Raw genomic sequence first — 20,694 nt, forward strand, 5'->3', positions numbered from 1 at the left:
TGCAAGGACCTCCCACCAGAGTGCTGCACTGAGAATCCAAGACGTGGTCTTGCGGACCCCCCCAGTCCCTATCATTTACTTCACAACAATCACAATGACGCGGTCACACAACTCCCTCACCTGTAATTATCCTCAGGCCCTTTTGGAGTCCGAACACACCTGGAAATTTTTGCATGCTGACCCTGAAGCCCCAAACTTGTCAGGTCATTAGACAGCATTGCTTGACTTTGAGCGGGGTGTGGGCTATCTGAGCTCAATGAATCCGACTTTTGCTGCTGATGGTCATGTTGGGAAAGGGCTGGGCTCCCAACTTTCTTTTTCGTCAACCCCTGCCCCTTCATCACAAGCAAAGAGCCAGCTCCCTAGAGCCTGCCAGCCACAGTCCTTGACTTCCACAGGCTTCTCAGCCCAGTCTCCCTGCAGGTTGTGATCCAGGTTGTGGGCTTCCTCTCAGGAGAGCCTACCACAGTCTCCCTGGAGAGCTGGAGCGGGGGAGTCAGACTGCAGAAAGCTGAGTGCTCCAAGACCAACGTGTAAATCAGGAGGGGGTACGGAGAGGTGTACTGGTGTTCCTCATTCACAGCCCCCCTAACTTGCTCTTTCTGACAGCACAAATAAGTCCAACACTGAACCCGTCCTTCTCACAACTTGCTTCTCCTCTTGTGTTGTCTATCTCAACTTCCTCAGTTACCTACACAAGAAATCTGAGAGCGATCCTAGAGCCTGTCCTCTCCCTAATCCCGTCTGTGGGGAGGCAGCGTCTACATGGTAGATAAGAGCAGGCTTTTGAGTAAAACAGACCAGAAATTGAATCCTAGCTCTGCTGTTTATAGGCTGTACACCATCAATCTAAGTTTACTAAAATACTATAAACTTTAATTTCTTCATCTGCCAATGAGAGTAATATTATATATACCTTGTGGCAGTATTAGAATTCATTAAAGTGTACGTCAAGTGCCTTTAGCCCAGTGCCTGGCACATGATGAGACTCAATATGAGCATGAGTCCATCAGTTATTCAGCCCTGGCAATCTTATCTAAACTTTTCCTAAACCCATCCCTTCCATTTCTTTTTCTTTCCCTGCTTAGGCTCTTCCCTTCCTGGACAACACACACTCCAATTCTGGTTAAGACTCTGTGCCTCAGAGGATATAAGACCTTCCATGACCTGTCCCCATCCAGCTGCAACTCCGTGTCTGTCTGCTTCCCCCATTGGGCGCCAACTCCACCTCACTGTCCTTGTTCATGTCATCACCTCCACCCTGAATCTGCCCTTCTCTTCTGCTCTCACCCCCATTAAGTCCATTGAGCTAGCTCAGTGGACTCAGTGGAGACTCAGTGGAGACTCAGCCCAGAGATCCTGTATAAGAAGCTTCTGCTTGGATGGAAGTCCTCCCCAGGGAAGTGTGCACAGCCAAGCAAGTGAGAGTAAAGCCTGCACAGGCAGGTGGCTCATCTGTGTCCTTCAGGCTAGTCTACAAGCCAATACCGAGTGGGAGCTTGTGCAGGGTTGTGCCTGAGCCTAGCTGACTCAAGTCTTTGTTTTAAGGAAGTTTACTACTGTGTGGTCTCCACCTCAAAGCATATGCCACCTCTTCCCTATATGTTCAATGCAGCAGCTTCCCTGAAAAGAAGAAGAGGCCCTTCATGCCTCTTGGTCTTCCTCTTCCTTCATTCACTACCCACCCACCACCACTCACCTCTGCACACACAATTACAGAAATGGAAGAGCACATTGTAAAGAGTTCAGGACTTGATATCGGATAACCTACTGAGTGTCTGTTTCTTCTATAAAATGGGATTAAAACCTTCCTTATCTCATGAGGCTATAAGAATAAAATGAGATGGTCAGCATGAAAGTGCCTTTTAACCATTAAATAATATATAAATGGATAACTGGGGATGGTCTTCCAGGTTCTACACCAACTCACTTTTTTCTCCCGATTCACCGCAAAGCCTCTTTCATTCTCCCAATGAGCCAAGTGACCTTTTTCATCCCCACTCTGCCAATTAGAGCCCCCTCTAATACCTGACTTAAAATTCATCTTTGCAAAGCTTTCTGTTATTAGCCATACCTCATTTTGATTACTCTAAAATATATTATAAAAATTAATTTTTAAATATCATTGAAAAGCACTATGACAAATTTGGGGGGAAATACAAAAGTAAATAAGACAGTCCAGATTCAATTTACAATTCAATAGGATGACACACCGTATGAACATATGTTACAAAGGCATGAACACAGGGCCAGGACAAGGGCTGACTGTGCCATGGGCCTTTGGTTTTCAAACTGCCATCCTGGTGGTCTGGTCTTTAAATTTCTATCCTAGAGGTGTTGATCCACAGGATTGCTTCTTCCATTCTGACATCCTTGCCATGGTTTCATCTGCTCCCTAAGCCTGAGATTCGTGGAATTGTTACCCCATTACAATGGACTTAACACAAAAAAAATTACCCTAGAGATGAAGAAACTAAGTTTTAGAGAGGGACAGCAGCTTGCTAAAGATCATAAATCTAATTCAGTGGTTCTCAAGGGTGCGGGGGGTGCGGCCACAATTTGGTCATATCTGGAGACATTTTTGGTTGTCACAACTAGAAGGTGCTACTGGCATCTAGTGGGTAGAGGCCAGGGATACTGCTAAACTTCCAACATTGCACAAGATGGCTCCCACAACAGGGAATCATCCACACTAAAAAGTAAATAGCGCTGAGACTGAGAAACACTGGTCCAATGAATCAGATTTCCAAACAAGTGTAGACTTACTTACACCTTATATATTAGAAAAGATTGGTAAATATCCAGGACTTAGAAACATGTTTGTTAGATTTTGCTTACAACGGTACTGGTTTTTCTATCAGCAAAAGGAGTACTGATAGTTCACCACTGAAACAATTTTGAGTTATTTTTTCCAGAAAGGTGACCCTCTGCAGGTAGTTATCTATACATTCTCTCTCCTCCCCTCCCCAAGGGTAAGCTTTTCTAGAACAGCTGGCTAGAGTGCCAGGTGCATGGGTGATTTTCTATGATTGAGAGGAACCCTGAGACTTTTCCCCGAGTGAGCTCACCTCATCTCAGTGGCATCACTTTTTGCCCCATCCAACTCGAATTACTCAAACAGCATACTGTGTCGCGGATAGTTCCTGGACTGTCCTTGAACCCAAAGGATTGCTTCAGACATCTTAACTTCTCAGAGCTTCACCTCAAGCCCAGGGTTGAAGTCTAAGAACTGCATTGTCAGTTCCTCGATCTACTAACCAACACCATGGGTTGGTCATGGTCTCACCTGGGGCTGGGGTCATTCAGAGGCAGAGTGAATGCCTCTAAACCAGAAGCTGAATCAGTTAAGGTCACTTATCTGTAAGACACTATACTGTGTCCTATAGGAGGTACAAAAGAAGCGTAACAGATAGTCCTTGTCCTCTGAGAATTGACAGTCTAAATTGGAGGAAAATGATAAATATATATGAATAAATAACCAATGGTTTAAGGCAGAAAATCGTATGTCTTGAAGACAGCAAATGTAGGAATTTAGAGGTGAGAAAGATCCCTATGAATTGGGAGGATCAGAGCAAGTTTTGGCGGGTAGAAACCATCTTGGGACCTTGGGGATTAAGTAGAGATAAAGAGAATTATGAAAGGTATGTTTGAGAAAGAGAGACAACCAGCCTGGCTAAGGTTGAGGCACTCAGTGGAAGAAGAGTCAGAGATAAAGTTGGAAAGACATGTTAGTCAGATTGTGGCAGACCTTGAACATCAGGCTAAGGAATTTATATTTTATTCTGTTGATAACTGGAGAGCTGACATGGCTTATGAGACCTCTCATAAGGGAGGTCTCGGACCCAAAACAAGTTCCCCTCTCCTACATCCTAGCTTGCCTATAGACATTGGTCTCAGAGCCAAGGATTTCAACCTTCTGTCCGTGCTGCCTCCAGACCCACAGCTGCTCTAGAAAAGGTCATGAGAATTCAAAGACCCAAAGCAAGTTCCACATCTGACCCCAATTTGCTGTTTGTTTCACTTTCCCCATTCGACAAAAATGAGCCCATTACCTTTATTTATCCTAGGAGCTACAAAATTAGGACAACAGAGCTCATATCTGCTCCTGTTTGGAGGGAAACTCTCATGGGCTTTCCATTGGTATCCAGAGGCTGTGTGGAACTCCGGAAAAGAGACAGGCTGGGCTCTGAAGGGTGGGCACCAATCCAGGCCCAGCTCTCCTCTCTCCCAGCCCCCCTCATCCCCACTCAGCACAGGCTAGAGGAAGCAGCAGCTGTTGTCTTGTGGAGAAGACAGGCAGAGGTCCACCTGGCACTGCTAAGATTTTCACAACACCCGCCCCAATGAATTTAAACACACACGCACACACATACACACACGCACACGCACACACACCAGCGGCCTGGGAAGAAGTTGGGCCAAGAGCAATGACTGTGGCAATCTAATAATGAGAAGAAGGTTAGGGTAACGACCTCATATCCCTGGATAGAGGCTGCTTGTGTGAGGGGTTTTCTTCCCTCCCATCTTCTCTCCTATCATTTTGTCTTCTGCTCTCCTTTCTCTAAATTTTCTCTTCTCTCTTCCGCCAGAGTCCCACACCAGTCTTTGGCTTTCCGTCTGATTCCTTCTGTTCTCCCTAACCTTGTCTCCCCATCCCATTATCTTTTCCTATTGCCCCAAACATGTAAAAAAAAAAAAAAAAATTTACCAAGAGCAAAATGAAGCACATCTTGGAAGCTGGATAATTTAAGCAAATAAATCAAATCGCCTGCCTTATTCAAATTGAGGCAAAGTAAGCGTTTTAGCTTGAATTGTGCAAGTGGTAGATTCAACGCCTCAAATTTTGCGTGCGAACCTAAACCTTTACTCTCCCTTTCCTTTGACCTGAGACAATAGGGCTGTGGATATTTTACTTTCACATAGCACTAAGGCAGCCATCTGGAGAACCCGGCCTAATGGAGTTGAAGAGCAAACTAGAAGAATTAAAATGACAGGAAAACACAAGAGTCAGCGCAAGTCGTGGTTTGGAAACATCTCACTCTAGAATAATGAGAAGTGAGAAGGAGTCTGGGCTAGGAATTCAAATGAGCTCTTGGCCTCCCACCCCTTCATCTAACCCCACCTCCAGTCCAGGGCTGGAGTGGCCTGTGCTGATCTGCATTCTATCCACAATCTGCTTTAAACCATGGATTTTATCTCCACACATTTGCATTCCTACAGCATGAGAGGCATAATTCTCCATCCAGAAGTTCAAACTGCAGAGATTCAGGCAGCTTAACAAAGCAGTGAATGCTGTTCCCACAGCCAAGGAAAGCCTCACTGAGGGTGAACCAGAAAAGCTGGAGGCCTGTGTGAACTTGCTCCTGGCTCTCTGTTGCCATCTAGTGGTGGTTCTCATCTCCAACACCACTTTTTTTCCAAAGATCCTTCACTCTGACCCACAACTGTGCTATCTACTAAACCAATGTCCTCTTGGCCTCAAAATAAACACCCAAATCTTCCTGACTGGAAACCCTAACTTCTGGGCAAGAACACAAACCTCATCATAAAGATAGTTTACGTGGCCTCTCTACTGTTACTGTAAGGTAACAGTAAATCCTGGTGACAAGAAACCATACAAAGAAAATTTCCAGGCTATTCTATCCGAATCTCAAGTCAGAGAAAAAGCAATCCTTATCACCACAGTGACTGACTCTTCCCAGAATCATGAACCAGAGACTACGTAGGAGGAGATAAATGACAACTCTCCCTAAAATTTATTTTGGGTTGACACATAGGTCAGGTGCTTTATTAGAGTCATTAAGATCATGTGGCCAGGGACTAAATCTAGTCTTTGAGTGTGAGGATTCAAGCTTCCTCATTGCCAAACATGTGTAGGCAAGTATACTAGCTCTGTAGGTATTGGCTATTTGGGACCTATGAGTGGAGAGGTATGAACCTGATTCATTTCCTGTTCCAGGACTGCTCCCCAGCCCGCCCCCAAACAGAAGCAATATAGCGCAGGCCAGCTCTTAAGGAGTCAGGCAGACAGAAGAGGCCCTCAGAGAGCTGAGACCCAGCGGTGGAAGGCGCACCCTCAGTCTGCTGAGCAGGAGTGGGCATCGCAAGGACTCAGTGAGGAGGTGAGGCGGGTGGCAGGACATGGATGATGAGATAGGACAGAGAAGAGACGGGTTCTGATCAATTAAGAGTACACCCAGGTGAGCGATAAGATGGACAAAGGAAGGGACTCAGTGTCGAGGGGATGAGGACAAACATAGGGGAGAGAGGAGAGTGATGCCGAGGGCATGGAGGCACGAAATGGGGATACGGAGGAGATGGTTATTGGGTCATGGAGGGGATGAGACACAGGGAAAGGGATAGGAACATAGGGACACAAACATGGGACCTGAAGGAGAGGAGATAGAACAGAGTGGGCAGCAAGAGTGACAGAATGAAAGAAGATAGGTATACAAGGTAAAGGAGATGGGACCTAAGGCTAGGTGCTGGGGTCACAGTGGATATGGCACAAGATGGGGAGGAAGGAATGAGACCCAGGGTGAAAGAGGGGAGGGAGGTGGTGGTTAGCTAGAAGGAGCAGGGATAGGAAGGCTCATTTCTCAACTGAACACCACCTGCTCTCTGTCCCCAGTGATCCCAGCTCTTCATTCCTACTATTCCCCCTAAGAGAGATGGCGCCAGCCAGAACAGGATGCTACCCTCTGCTGCTGCTCCTGCTGTTGGGGCTGTGGATGGCCGAGGTCCCAGTCAGTGCCAAGCCCAAACACATGACCTCAGCTCAATGGTTTGAAACTCAGCACGTGCAACCCAGCCCCAAGGGCTGCAACGCAGCGATGGGCAACATCAACAAGCACACAAAACACTGCAAAAGCTTCAACACTTTCCTGCATGAATCTTTCTCCAGTGTGGCTGCCACCTGTCAGACCTCCACCATAACTTGCAAGAAGAATGTCCATAAAAACTGCCACCAGAGCAGAGGTCCTGTGTCCCTGACCACATGTGAGACCACCTCGGAGAACTACCCAAACTGCAGGTACAAAGAGACGAAAAAAAATGCTTCCTACGTCGTGGCTTGTGACCCTCCCAAGAAAGAGGACTCTGGAAAATTCCACCTGGTTCCTGTGCACTTGGACAAAGTCCTTTAGGTTTCCAGCCTTCCTTACTCTGGGGCTGTGCTTCAATTTCTCCTCCAGGCCTCTCCACCGCCCCTCTCTCCTCATATGCACAGAAGGTCCTCTTCCCTTCATCTCTTCGGGGCCTTCCTAGCTCAGGCTTTTTTGAATGGCTGAGGGGAAGCTGAGGTCGATACCTCAGTGGGCTAAGCTCCAGAAGAAATGGTCTTTCACCTTTTTGTTGCTCTTTTCCCAGAAACTTATCCCCACCAAGAAAGGGGCTGCAGGGGTGGGGGCAGATTTGTACATCTTTCTGCTGCCCCATCTTATCATGGCAGCATGAGAGGAGGAAATAGATGTAAGAGAGTTTTATGGGGTTTATGAACAGAGCTGTTCCTTTTCCTAAACTAGAAATCTTCCCCAACTCTGACGTGTTAGTGAGGTGGTCTCTGTGCAGAGAGGTGCTGGAATGAAAAGACAAAGTACCATTTCATATTTATATAGCATTTCATGCTTTCCATGGTGTAGCCACGAGTCCCTTGTGAAATAGATTTAAAGACACTTTCTTTAAGGATGAGGAAATTGAGATTTCATAAAGCTTAATTAATTAAAGAGCTTGTGAAGTTGGTTAGTAGCAGCACCTGGACTTGAACCTATGTCTCCTCATTCTACATATGGTGCACTTTCTACTTTACCACTGGGCAAAAGAAGGAGAGACCTCTTCAGGGACAAGAGGAGAACTAGGTACGAGTTCACCCATGAAGAAATGTACCCTGTGAGTCCTGAAGAGCCAGTTACCCTGTGTTGACTGCAAAAAGGTCATTGCCTCTCTAGCCAAAATACTGTTTATAAGGTGCTTCAGGGATTTTAATTCATTCTCTCTTGCTTTCTCATCTTTCTGCCTCTCTAACTGCCACCCCCCCTTCTCCAGCCCCCTGCTTTTCCAACCTGGGTGGGACCTGGGCCTGGCTCTGGCTAGATCCCCTTGGCCTGAAGGCATAGGGTAAGGGGAGTGTCCCAGCTTTATCCTCCTGCTCCAGGTCACATTTCCCCTGGCCTCAAGAGACTTCCTTGACCCAGAACCTGCTTGTCACAAACAGGCTGGTGGGAGCAGCCAGAGCTTCCTTCCTCCTGATAGTCATCTCTTCTGCCTCGGTGCTTCCCTGACTCTCTACTCTGGCACTCTTCCCAGGCCATCGAGGTTGAGATATGGAAATGCCACCTCCCTGTTCCCCTGGGCCACAGATACCATTCTCCCTCTCTAGCAGCAGAGCTGGAGAAACTATGGCCATTTGTTGCCGTGGTCCTAATAGCCCCTCCCACATTGCCTGCCACTCTGACCCTCACCAGCCCCTTCCCATTTCCTTTATCTCAGTCCCAGACAAACTGCACCACGCCCCATCCCACACCAATCCCGCCTGCCCTTCCTTCAGCACCCAGCTAAATTGTTAGACCTTCCCTTCCCGGCTGAGGAGTCTACTCTCTGCCTATCCTGTCTAACAATTTTAGCTCTCCTTTACTTCTTACCAGAGTCAGAGGAAGCTTTGGAGCCAGATAGAATTGAGTGTAAATCTTGGCTCAGCAGTTGCCGGCTACGTGTCCTCCAGAAAACGACTAAACCTCTCTGTAGCTGTGCTTCCATATAGCAAAATGGGAGTAATACCACCTACCCAACAGGATTGTGGGGAGATTTAGAAATGACTTTTATGGAGCCTTAGTCAGCCCCAGGCACTGTCATTCAATAATAATGACAATTAGTAATAGCAGTGGCAGTAGTATTAGAGATATCCCTGTCCAGTCATATCCACCTTTGGCAAACATGCAGACCAATATACCCCACTTAGTTTGCTTTGAGGGCTTTCTTCTGCGACTACCTTGTTCATGAGTCAGTTAGAGGGCAAGTCTGCAGACAGAGAGTCCTATTGGGTGGGATGGGTGGTTTGAGATGACAGGTGAGAAGGTAAAGAAGGGATAATCAAAAGAAAGGAGAAGAGAACATTGAACAATTCAAGCAGAGTGTGGGGCCAATAAGTTGCTAAGTCTTGAAAGTAGAGATGCACTAAATACATCATAGAGGCTTGAAATAAGAGGTACACAAATTATCTGTTGTGACCAAATGGCTGAGTGTAAAATCTATATCCTGTGGTCACTATGCTAGACACTTATCATTCTAAATAGATTTTCAAATGAGATGCAAAATACTTGGGCATAGCTGACTTTTCTCTTCACTTTATTCTTTTTTCACAACTCTTTATACATTCTTTATTGATGATTTTTCTTATGTGATATTATGGTTTTGAAGACATTCTCCTCATAAAATTTTGAAGTGGCTAAAATTATGCTTTTGATGTATCCTCTCAAAATGAGAAGAATTTCCAAACAGGACTTTTTCTTAAAAGACTTCTGACCTAAATAGTATTAAATATCTAAAAATTAAACATAATCCAAAAGTAATCTGTGCGGATAGAGGTAGAAACCACCTTGGAGAGTACTAACTGGCAAGGGGTGAGAGGTAAGTTGGACATGTTCTTTCTCGCCTGAAAATATTTACTTTGTGAAACTCTGAGCTGTATATAAGCGGTTTACTCGCTGTATGTAAATTATATCTCAATAAAAAAATCCTCCTAAAAAGTATAGTTCTTCCTTTATTTATTTTTATTTTTTTAATTGAAAAAATGATTTAAATTTTTTCCCTGTCTACTTCCCCCAAAAGTATAGTTCTTAAGGATTATTTTATTTAACATGACAAATGCTAATATACTAATCAATTCTTCAAAGATTATGATATAATGAAATCATAGATAGAATTATAACATAATCTAATTTTTATTGTTCTGCCTTATACTATCTGTTAAACTAAATAGTGTTTCTACTATTTATTAAATTGTTACAAATACTTTGGGCTGAAAAAGCTTATAAAGTTCTTTCTAAAATTATCCAGCTAATATACACTCTCCTATTATTTATATTAATTGTCAACTAATTTTTCTATTTTTAACTATGTGAAAATTCTTAGTAATTGTTTCATGTATAACATAAGCTTTCATAACCACTAATTATTACAGCATTTATCTTAAAATAATAAATATACATTTATACTTCCGCTGGCTGATGGAATTTTAACATTTAAAAAGTTCTTAAAGAAAATTTCACTCCAAGTTTCACATAGAATGCTCACCACTATTTGAAAGTGATTCTTCAGATATTTAATAATAAATTGAAATGACCTGCTTTGTTCTCATTACTGATGCTTTCGCTGATTCAGTTTGACAGTTCCTTATTCTTTCACATGATCTTGATCACAGCCAAGTTTAGGGGTGCTGGGAATAATGTTAAAATAGGCATTTGGCTATTCAGCCTTCCAAAGGTCAAAGCTGAGGTCCAAAATGAATAACATGTTTGGGCTAATACCAAGTCAAGCTGAACTTGATCTATGCCTATTTGAAAGCTGAAAAATAGCAGAGGAGACTGATCAGTTATGAGATATTTCTGTTGCTGGGGGTGAGAGCTTGGAATGGGTAAGAGGGTGTCCAAGGAAGTATTGCCCAGCCTTGTGTAGATGACATTAAAGAACTGTTCCAATCTAGACCTAAGGAACAGAAATGGAATTAAAGAAATTAACCCAAGATCTGGAGCTGGAGTGAGTTAGCTTTCCTAGGAGTGAGACTGAGGTAGATTAGGCAGGAGACTTTTTTACTTGATGCTGGTTCCTCAACGTCTCCACACTCTGGAGTAAATGACCTGTAGATTCTATGAAGAGGGACAACTGAGTTAATGTGAGGAGAAAGGTCCTGATCTCAAGGGCAAAGTGTAGGAGGAAGGAAATACCCTTAATATCAGAACCCTTCTCCTCACATTGATTCAGTTGGCTCTCGTCATAGTGTCTATGGCTCTAGGGAATAATCCTAGAGCTATGACAGCAGAAAACATACCAGTAGCAGCAACATCCAGGAAGCCTTCTCTCTGAAGAGAGCCTTGGCGCATTTCATCACTTTTCTCCTCTGCTCTTGCATAACTGGAGCCCTCCAAAAGGGCTTCAAGATCCTCGCTGTTTTAAAGCCCTCCTCCTACCGCCATCCCACCATGGAGGGGTAGAAAGAGCAGTTACAGCTCTTAGTAGGATGTTTACCTGTGCAAGACTCCAAAGCCAGTAAGCTTGGAAGCATCCATGAAGCCACAGAGGCATGAGAAAACATGACTAAAGAGGTCTCATAGGAAGTCCACAGTTTACAAGAGGGGAGGAAAGGAAAGATGTCTATCCATACTGAAAATACATACCGTGCTAGAAAGTCTTCTACTCTTAGGGAGATGGGAATTTCCTCATCTATATAAAAGTAACCTAATTCATAGGAATAATATGGAGATTAAATATGACAATATATATACAGCACTTAGTACGGTGGCTTGCATGTAGAAAAAATTCGAGATCATTTATATTTATTACTGTGGTGTTAAGGGTTAAGTGGCCAAACCTGTGATGGATGGAGTAGGCCTGACTTTCGTGACAGAAGAAAAAAGGAATTTAAACAAAGGAGACCAAACTCCTCCTCAGCCTCCCCTTGCCAAAAAAAAAAAAAAAAAAAAAAAAAAAAGCTCCTAGCCAAGAGTAGATAAAGGCTCAAGGTCAGACAAAAAAAATTTTTTTAAATTATTTCTTAAAGGCAATTTATTTGAATTTTTCAGCATACTCCATCATATAGTTTTATTTTATATAAAAATAATGCTTTACTTCCTCTCCCTCTAAAATAGTTTTAGTAAAATTGGGAAAGAAGACATTTATCTTGTGGTCTGCATACTCTTGGCACACATCTGCATTCAGCCTAGGGCAGGAGTACACTGGCCTTGATGAGGTTTTCCTTAACTTTCTTTCCATGAGTCTATGTCTCTGACTAGTAATTCTCTTGAAGAATTGGGTGAGGAAGATGAGATAATCATGGGTCCAGGACAATAGGAAGGTCCTTTGCATGCTGAATCGGAGAGAGAGACAGAGACAGAGATAGGGAGAGAGACAGAGAAAGACGGGGAGGTGGGGTGGAGGAGAGAAAGAGAGAGAGAAAATAGACACAGAGCACTTGGAACAGTGATTGGAACATAGAAACCCAGCAAATGTTAGTTATGATTGTTTTCATCATGGTCATCATTGTCAACCCTGGGAGGTCCAAATGCTGCACACAGGCTTGTAGTGAGCTAAAGGCCACAAAACCCGTGTGAGGGGAGCCACATGCCTCACCTCTGGTTGGGGTGAAGACCACATCCTTTTCCTGAGGACAGATCCTGCCATCAAGAACAAAAGGAAACAATCCATCCACTGAGGCAAGATCACAGGGGTACCGGCTCCCTGAGAAAGCTCCAAAGAGCTACACGGTAAAAAAAAATTGACCAAGAAACAGAGTCAGGTTGCCCAGGAGTGTGGCAACTGGATTTCACGTGACAGGGCTCCAAGGCTCAGAGTTCAGAAACCAGGATCCAGGGTATCCCATAACTATGGGCCTTCAGAGCCAAGGACCCCTCTTGGAGAGATTCCCTGTGGAAACTTCTGACAAGGCTCCTGCCTCAATTTGAGACCGATCCAGTTCCCCTGCCCTAGTTGTTGACTCATTGCCAACACCACAATCCCAGCAAATAGACCAAGGAGGACTTTCACAGAAGCTGGGGCAAGGTAGCCCTGTTGTTCTCCACAGCTGCTCAGAAGTAGGATGCTGCCTTGTGGCCCTCTCATCCTTTTATCCCTCTGGGCTTTGTCGGCCTGAGCTCACTTCTACCCAGCTTCCTAGACTTTCATTCTGTTTGCACTATTCCCTTCTTCTCCCTCTTCTCTCTCTCCCACGGATATTGCTATATACACTCACAAGTAACTGGGGATCTAAATATTCACAATAGCGGTCTCATTTTCCAATAATGTTTCACAGCCAGAGCTAGTCAAATGCCCAGATGTCAGAGTAATCCATTATTAGGAGTTAAGTGCTCCTTCCAGCCACCTGTCCTGGCCCCACATGGTCCACCATGGAGGTATAAGCTGTTTGGCAGAAAGTTAGCAAAAAATTTTTTGTGCTGTGCCTAGAGAAAGAGTACTATCAACAGCCACTTGCCTCCTGAAGCCAATGTTATACCTTCATTCGCCTTGTCTCTGGGCGCATTCTACTTCAAGGCTTCTACATCCCAGCTCGGCTCAGCCTTGGCACCTGGGAGAAGCAGTACCAGCAACAGTTCTCACACCCTGTCATGAGCACCTTATCAGAGCAGCGTAGCTTCCAGCTGGTCGGTCACAGCTGCACCTGTCCTCATACGAACCTCTGATCCATCATTGCCCTCTACTGATCCATCACTGCCCTCTACTGATCCATCATTGCCCTCTACTGATCCATCATTGCCCTCTACTGAGGGACCAGGAACCTGTCCGGACAATCTCATACAGCAGCAGTCCCCAACCTTTTTGGCACCAGGGACCACTGCTCTCATGAGAATCTAAGGCCTGATGATCTGAGGTGCAGCTGAGGTGGTGACGCTAGCGTAGGGGAGCAGCTGCAAATACAGATGAAGCTGCACTAGCTTGCCCACTGCTCTCCTCCTGTCGTGCAGCCTGGTTCTTAACAGACCACGGACCAGTTCCAGCCGGAGGGTTAGAGACCCCTGTTATACAGAACACAAGCCAAGGTTCAGAACATTTTCCCCTTAGCCACTCCTGGTCATTTGCCGTGGCCCTGGCCCCTTCTGCACTGGCCCGCTCCTCCAGAACCCCCTTCTTCCTGAAGAGTCTGCCTCTCACCACCAGGAGGCTGTTTGCAGTTTGAAGCCTGACACCTACACTGAGAGTGGCACTGGTAGTTCAAAGACTACCTCTTGGTGCTGCTGGACTTCAGGCCAGCAACCCAAATGGAATTTTGTGGCACTCTCACCCACCTTTCATGAAAAAAAACTGCTCCTTAGGAGATCAATGCTTATTCTCTACCACCCCTCTTTTGAGCTACCTTTGGGGTCTTCCTGTAGGTCCTTCCCTCACGTTCTAGTCTGGCTACTAGCACTTTGATGTTTCTTCTTATTTCATAGAGTGTTAGAACCAGGGGGCATTTTAGAAATTACTACCCTGAAACTCTTCATGTTACAAATGATGAGGAGACTGAGAGAAGATTCACTTCAACACAGTCACCGAGTATCCTCGTGAGCTATCAGTGTGCCTGGCACTATGGAGAAAGAGAAGCATGAAAGGACCGGACTCCTGCTTGACCTGTGAGTTTACTGTCTAGTTGGGAAAACTAGATACACATGTAAGAGCTAAATAACAAGAGCCCAAATAAGTGGCACCGGGAGTTAATGCTAAAGAACGTTATGTTCCAGAAGGATTAGCCTGAGGTCGAGTTATATAGGAAGCTTTATGCATGGGACCATGATCAAGATGATATGATACAGCTAACCTCTGACGGGTCGATAATATTTGAGGGAGGGCTCTCAGGTAAGAGGAAAAAAAAGAAGTCAAGTTGGAGGGAGTAAAGCACGTCTAGGAGACAAAAGGAAGACTAGCCTATTAAAACAGAATTTGGACACAAAGTGACTCAGCCCATAAGCAGGAAAGCAGTGTGGCACAGAGGGACAACACAGTTTTAGAGCCAGACTTCATTTTCAGTCCTGGCCCTGCCACTTACTAAATCTTAACCTCTCCGAGTCCATTTTCTTTTCTGAAAAATGGGGATAATAACATAGAACACATACTATTGTTTTGTATATAAAATCATATAGAAAGCATAACACCTTGACACACAGTAAGCATCTTTTTAAGTGATAGCTATCAACTAGCACTGTGCTAAGCACATATTAGATGTTCATAAATGGCGGTTAGTAATATTCCTGTCCTCCTGTTGCTGATGTACAACCCTGTGCTGACCTGACCGTTAAGGAGTGTGATTTGTATTACCCTGGCTGCCTTTAGTAAAGCAGAATAAATATTACACTCAAGGCAACTGGCCCTAGAATGTCTAGGGCCATATTTAATGCCACCAAACCATACCGAGCTCTATAACATTTCATCACACCACATCGAATATATCAAATATATATTCCTCATTCAATATCATTCTTACAGAAATGTATCTGAAGCGATTTTAATAAGTTTTACTTCTGAAATTACTTGACTACAGGGAATTTGTAATTGGCATTGTTCCTTCTACAATCATGGTACTTGGGAATTCCTGTAAAATGAGAAAATCTAACCTAAGATTGTTTTCCAATGTAATCAACTCTTTATACATGCCAAATTTCAAAACAAATGAAATCGGCTTTATGTTACTGTGGTAGCAAGTAAGTAAATATTTTAAATTTGATTTCGCAGTTGACTTCTCCTGTATTGGAGCTAATATATTTGTTTCTCCAGTCTCAAATATCGTAGGCCCTTGAAAACTTCCCAGACGATAGGCACTGGGCCTCTAGTGCTTAATAGATAACACAGCCTTGAGACGGTAGCAGTTGGGAAAATTTGTGACGTGTGACCCAGATCAAGTACACAATCAAAGGAACCCCTTCCCCAGGCCTCCTTGAGTGGGGCTAGCCAGGTGCAGGGTCAGCACCTACTTGAGGGAAAGCATGTTTGCAACTTAATTTGATTCAGAGCTTGCAAAGTTTGTGGTCTATCATCTCGGTCGGCATGAAATGTTTCTGTCAGCCCTTGACTCCTGCTGCCATTCCCACCCTCTCACTCCAAAGCCAGAAGCTTGGGTCTGCAACTGTTAATGAATAATCGCTTAGTAATTCTTCCATCCCAGAAGGCCTGTAAAAGAGAAATGACTTCCTGGATAGATAAATACATACATATATTTGCTCCCTGGGGCCCAAGTCAACTGCTTGCTGGAGAATGTTCTCCTGGGTTCAAGAATCAATGTTTTATCAGCTTTGTGGGAGGAGTACATGAAAGGAGACCCACCATAGAAAAGGTGAGCTCCACTAGTGACCCAGGCTCCACCTTAGAGGCAGAGGGACAAACGTCTCAGAAGATTCCTATCTGGCAATGCAGATCCTAGTTGCCTAAGTGATTTTAGCCACTATGAGGAGCATTTTATCAAAAGGCAGTGAAGTCACACAGATCACAGAGGCGGAGATATTGGGTGGCATCCAACACACTGACACAGATCTAAGAGGCTGTACCCAGAGCAAGTTCCCCAACTTAAGTCATTTGCTTCCTCCTCTGACAACTGTTGCAATATCCACTTACTGCCACTAATTCATAATTTACTCCATATGTATGTGCTCATTTAATTCAAATAATACTTTGAAAACAAAACTGTGTAACACCATATTTCACAGAATGAGTACTACCTAATAAATAATAGTAAAAATAAATATAATGACTGTCACCTACTGTTTAAAAATTCTATCGAGAGATTATTCTTAGCTGAAGACTCAGCCTGAGGTCTGTTGAAAAGAAGAGAGAAACAAAGAATTGACCTTCTCTCTGTAAAAGTAGACTTTTCTCTAAATGTTATCAGTAGGATTAGAAAAGAATTATTGAAGGCAATGTTTATGCACCACTTAAACCGCAAACAGAGAAACACTCGCTATGGTCTGCCTCTGGAAAACACTTTCTCCTTCATTTTCCAGCCTGGCACTAGACCAAAGGGGTAGATTGAAAGTCAAGGAGCTCCTGGCCCCAGCTCTGCCACTCGTTTGGTGGACTCGAGAAGGACACTGCTCTTTCGAGACTTCCAGCTCCTTCATCTGTAAAATAGGGAGGTTACTGAGATGAACTCTAAGGACTCTTCCAGTTCTGACCCTCTGTCATTCCAAAACTTTCTCCAACAGGGAAAACCATTGGCCATGGAAGGAACCTAACTCACTATGACGTTTTGCTTGCTGGAACAGTGATTCCGTTACTGAGAATGAGAAACTGGGCTTCAGAACAGAAGGGAATCAGCCTGACTCCACAACCTTAATATTGTCTCTTTCAGGAATGCCTGAGTTAGCCTAGGAGAGTGAGTTATGGACCCACGGCTTATTTTTCTTCCAAGATTAGCTTCCTTTTGTAGTCTGACTTCTCAGAGTTTCACACAAGAAACATGGGCAGGTAGAGAGAATCGGAGCTTTGGAAACCAAGAGGCATTGATTAAAATCTTGTGTTTGACACTCTCTAGCTGTGTAACGATGGGCAATTTCCTTAACTTTTCTGAGTCTCAGCTGGCTCACATATAAAGAAAAGTAATCATACTCACTTCATAAAACTCTTTTGAAGGATAAACAATATAAGTATTTATTGGGGGCATAAAAAAGTACATGATCTGCTGGGACTGAACAATAAAATGCCAATGGTTTTCTTAAATATTCAAGGCTGCAGGAGCCCTGCAATGATTGACTTAGGGTACGAAATTCTTAGAAGGGCTAGCAGGGCCCTCCATTTGGTGATCTACTCACCCACCTACCTCTTCCTCTGTGGCATTGTCCCCCTTAGGCAACTGCCAGAGCAGGATTCTGTCTCCTGCTGCTGCTCCTGCTGCCTGCCTCTAGGTGGCCCAGGTCCCATTCAGTGCCAAGCCCAAACACATGACCTCAGCACAGGGGTTTGAAACTCAAACAAGCAGCCCAGCCCCCAGGATGCAACATGGCAACAGGCAATGCCAACAAATATACAAAACACTGCAAAGACCTCAACACTTTTCTGCATAAATCCTTCTACAATATGGCCGCCACCTGCCAGACCCCCACCACAGCCTACAAGAACAGCCATAAAAGCTGTCACTTGAGCCAGAAGCCCATGTCCCTGAACATGGAGAAGCCCCCAGACTGCAGGTGTAAAAAAAGCAACCAGATGCTCCTTACATCATGGCCTGGGACCCTCCACAACAGAAGGATGACCTAAGGTACCTGCTGGTTCCTGTACCCTTGATGTCTAAAGTCAGGTGTTGCCCTCACTCCAAGCTCTGCAGACTCCTGAAGCTGCTGTGTCCTCCCCTTCCTTGAATTCTCTACTAATCCTTATCTTCTTTGCAAATACCACTTCTCTCCTGCATACCTAAGTTCGCATACTCTTAATTCCAGAGAGGGTTTTATGGATGCTTGAAATGATGAGGGAAGAGAGGTGATTCTCTTTAACATTTTCATTGCTGAATACATTGCTTTCTGAATATGTAATATCATGTGGCCCTTCAAGCACTAAGGCAAGGGTGGGTCCAGGTTTTGTGGCGCCTATGGCATATAATATTTTAGAGACTGTCTTAAAGAAGGAAAATATAAAATTACAAATGCAAACTAAGGTCAAGGCCTTAGAAGGGCTGTGGTTAGACAATTCGGAGGGATCTTAGGTGGGGGAGATTATCTAAGGAAGGAGGGCAGAAGAATCTGAGCTGGGTTCGCTAAGTCAGACAAAGGAATGTGTCTTATTTTGCTTCAGTAAAAGACTGCTCTTCCTGATTGAGTGTGTGTTACTATCTGGGGCGTGGTGGGGGTGGGGGACTCGAAGTATGGAGGTTCAAAAATCCCTTCCTATCTCTGTGAGGCATCAACTTCACTTGCTTGGCAGACAGGAGGGAGGGCAGCACCCCGAGCAGGCTCGGCTTGGAGGAGCAGCCTGGACTCTGCCATCCACCCTCTTGAGAACTGCCAGGTGGTCCCATTCCTCATGATGAGGAGGAAGAGCAGGCCTGGGATGCCAGTCAGATCTAAGGCCTAACCCCCTTGCTTCTGCTCGAGTGCTCAAGCTGATCTTATGCCTCACGGATATGACCCAGAGCAAGAACCCCAGATTTCTCAAGTGAATTTCTCTCCCTTGAGAATTTCAGAATCAGAACCTTCCAAGAATCTTGATCTGGTCCTAATGAGGGCTTCTCTAACTGTAGCAAAGAAACAGTTTTACATGCAGTCTGCCACAGATCAATAATTTCATAAAATACAATGAAATAAATTACTAGGAAAATGAAATAGAACATGCAGATACAGAAAACACAAGGCCAAATTTGGGGTTATTAAATTCAATTAACATAAAATTACTCTATCAAATTGGCATAAAAGTTTCTCAATGCTTCCTCTCAATTTCTATACCTATCTGGATAGATACTCACACAAAGAAAAATATACACATATTATACACACACACCCACATAAATGCCAACATAAGACATACACACCCATACTCATAAACATACATACTCAGGAACATGTACTCACACATGTGTACTCATGTGCACAACAAACACACATACACATAGGCACACATTCAACAATAAGGCAGCCCCTCTCCTTCCCTCTATCAACTCTGCTTCCTCCACACACTGCCCTTTCCATATTTAGAAAGATTTTCCTACAAAGACTAGGGCTTAGAATAAGGAAAGGATGATTGGTGAAAAGTGATCTGATAGAGCAAGCAGAGAATCCAAAAATTCTGACTCCCAATCCCCTTCCCTGCTTTTTAGAAAAAGAGATCTAAGGCAGAGCTCTCTGCTCCCTGCCACATACACACTATCCACCCCAGTCATAGCTTCCCACAGCATCCAGGCAGCCCGGCAATACCATGATCTGCCCACCACTCTCACTGCTATCTTGCCCACTCCTGTGCTTCTGATCAAGGAAGACAGACTGGAAAAGAAAAAAACAACATTCTTCTACCCCTCTGGCTTCACTCTAGTGTCATGGGCAGGCTCCACTTCCTCTGTCTGCACCTTAAATGATGGTGTTTCTCAGGATCCTATTTTTAGGTCCTATTCTTAGCCCACACTGCACTCTCTTGAGTGACTTGGTACGCTTCCACGGCTTCAACCACCACTTATTTGCTCCCAAAAGCATATCTCCAGGCCCAATTTCCCAAATTCCAGGCACACATCTCCATTTATCTACCGTTACTAGTCCCCTCAGTGTCCCACAGGTACCTTAATGAAAACCACTCGTCTTCCAGGCTTCCAAACTTGCCCCTGATCCTGCCGTCTCAGTCTTGGTGAGTGGAGCATCATACCCAATCATTCAAGGTCCTAATCTAAGTGACACCTGTGTCAACTCATTCGTTTTTGTTTGTTTGCTTCTCCATAATCACCCATCTATTCCAAGTACTGACTCGAGAGTACAAAAGTTCTTGGGTTTTCTTTTTTCCATGTCACTGGGTTTCTAACATGTGCTGCCATTTAAAGCTAAACAAACACACCCAAATTGTTATAATCAATGATTCACTATCTAGCTTCAGAGGCAGGTAAAAATAATACCTTTGAAACATATCAAACAATAATAGACATGTCTAATGAATCAAATGGATTCTGTAACATTTTTCTCCCACCTCTTCCTGGATTTCATTCATCCTAGTCCAAAACTTGTTTATCTCTTACATGTTAATCTTCCTGTTATATGTCTCTGGTGTAACATTAGGTCTGTGACCAGAGTTAGGCAACACCAGGAGAAATTCAGTCATTCAGTATCTGAAAGAAGTTGTGGACTCAGAAGCTGGAAAGAGTATGGAAAGAATTCAGAATAGAATGAATCTTTAAATAGGTTAATTATATCCAAACAAGTGGTAGAGCAACCTGGGTAGGAGTTTCTGACTTCCGTGTGTAGGTTGAAGAATTAGACAAAGTGTAACTTGAATCTAGGGGCTTTGACTGTGAAACTGACTCTTTCACAGAGT

At 44.2% G+C, this 20,694-nt stretch overlaps 2 protein-coding genes across 3 annotated transcripts in view; one reads left to right on the forward strand and one right to left on the reverse strand.

Annotated features, from left to right (window-relative positions):
• Window positions 1-20,694, reverse strand: part of RNASE13 (ribonuclease A family member 13 (inactive)) — a 35,164-nt gene that overhangs the window by 2,295 nt on the left and 12,175 nt on the right. The window lies entirely within an intron of this gene.
• On the forward strand, window positions 5,963-7,212 carry RNASE7 (ribonuclease A family member 7). 2 transcript variants are annotated; one of them, XM_011382747.2, is made up of 2 exons: window positions 5,963-6,200; window positions 6,632-7,212. In XM_011382747.2, the coding sequence occupies exon 2, from the start codon at window positions 6,672-6,674 to the stop codon at window positions 7,143-7,145; it is 474 nt and encodes a 157-aa protein (XP_011381049.1). In that variant the 5' UTR covers window positions 5,963-6,200; window positions 6,632-6,671; the 3' UTR covers window positions 7,146-7,212. The 2 variants fall into 2 exon arrangements, with proteins under 2 accessions (XP_011381049.1, XP_011381047.1); XM_011382745.2 differs by having other exon boundaries at window positions 5,963-6,122.

Source organism: Pteropus vampyrus, unplaced genomic scaffold, assembly GCF_000151845.1.
Source record: "Pteropus vampyrus isolate Shadow unplaced genomic scaffold, Pvam_2.0 Scaffold488, whole genome shotgun sequence".
Classification (NCBI taxonomy): Eukaryota; Metazoa; Chordata; class Mammalia; order Chiroptera; family Pteropodidae; genus Pteropus; species Pteropus vampyrus.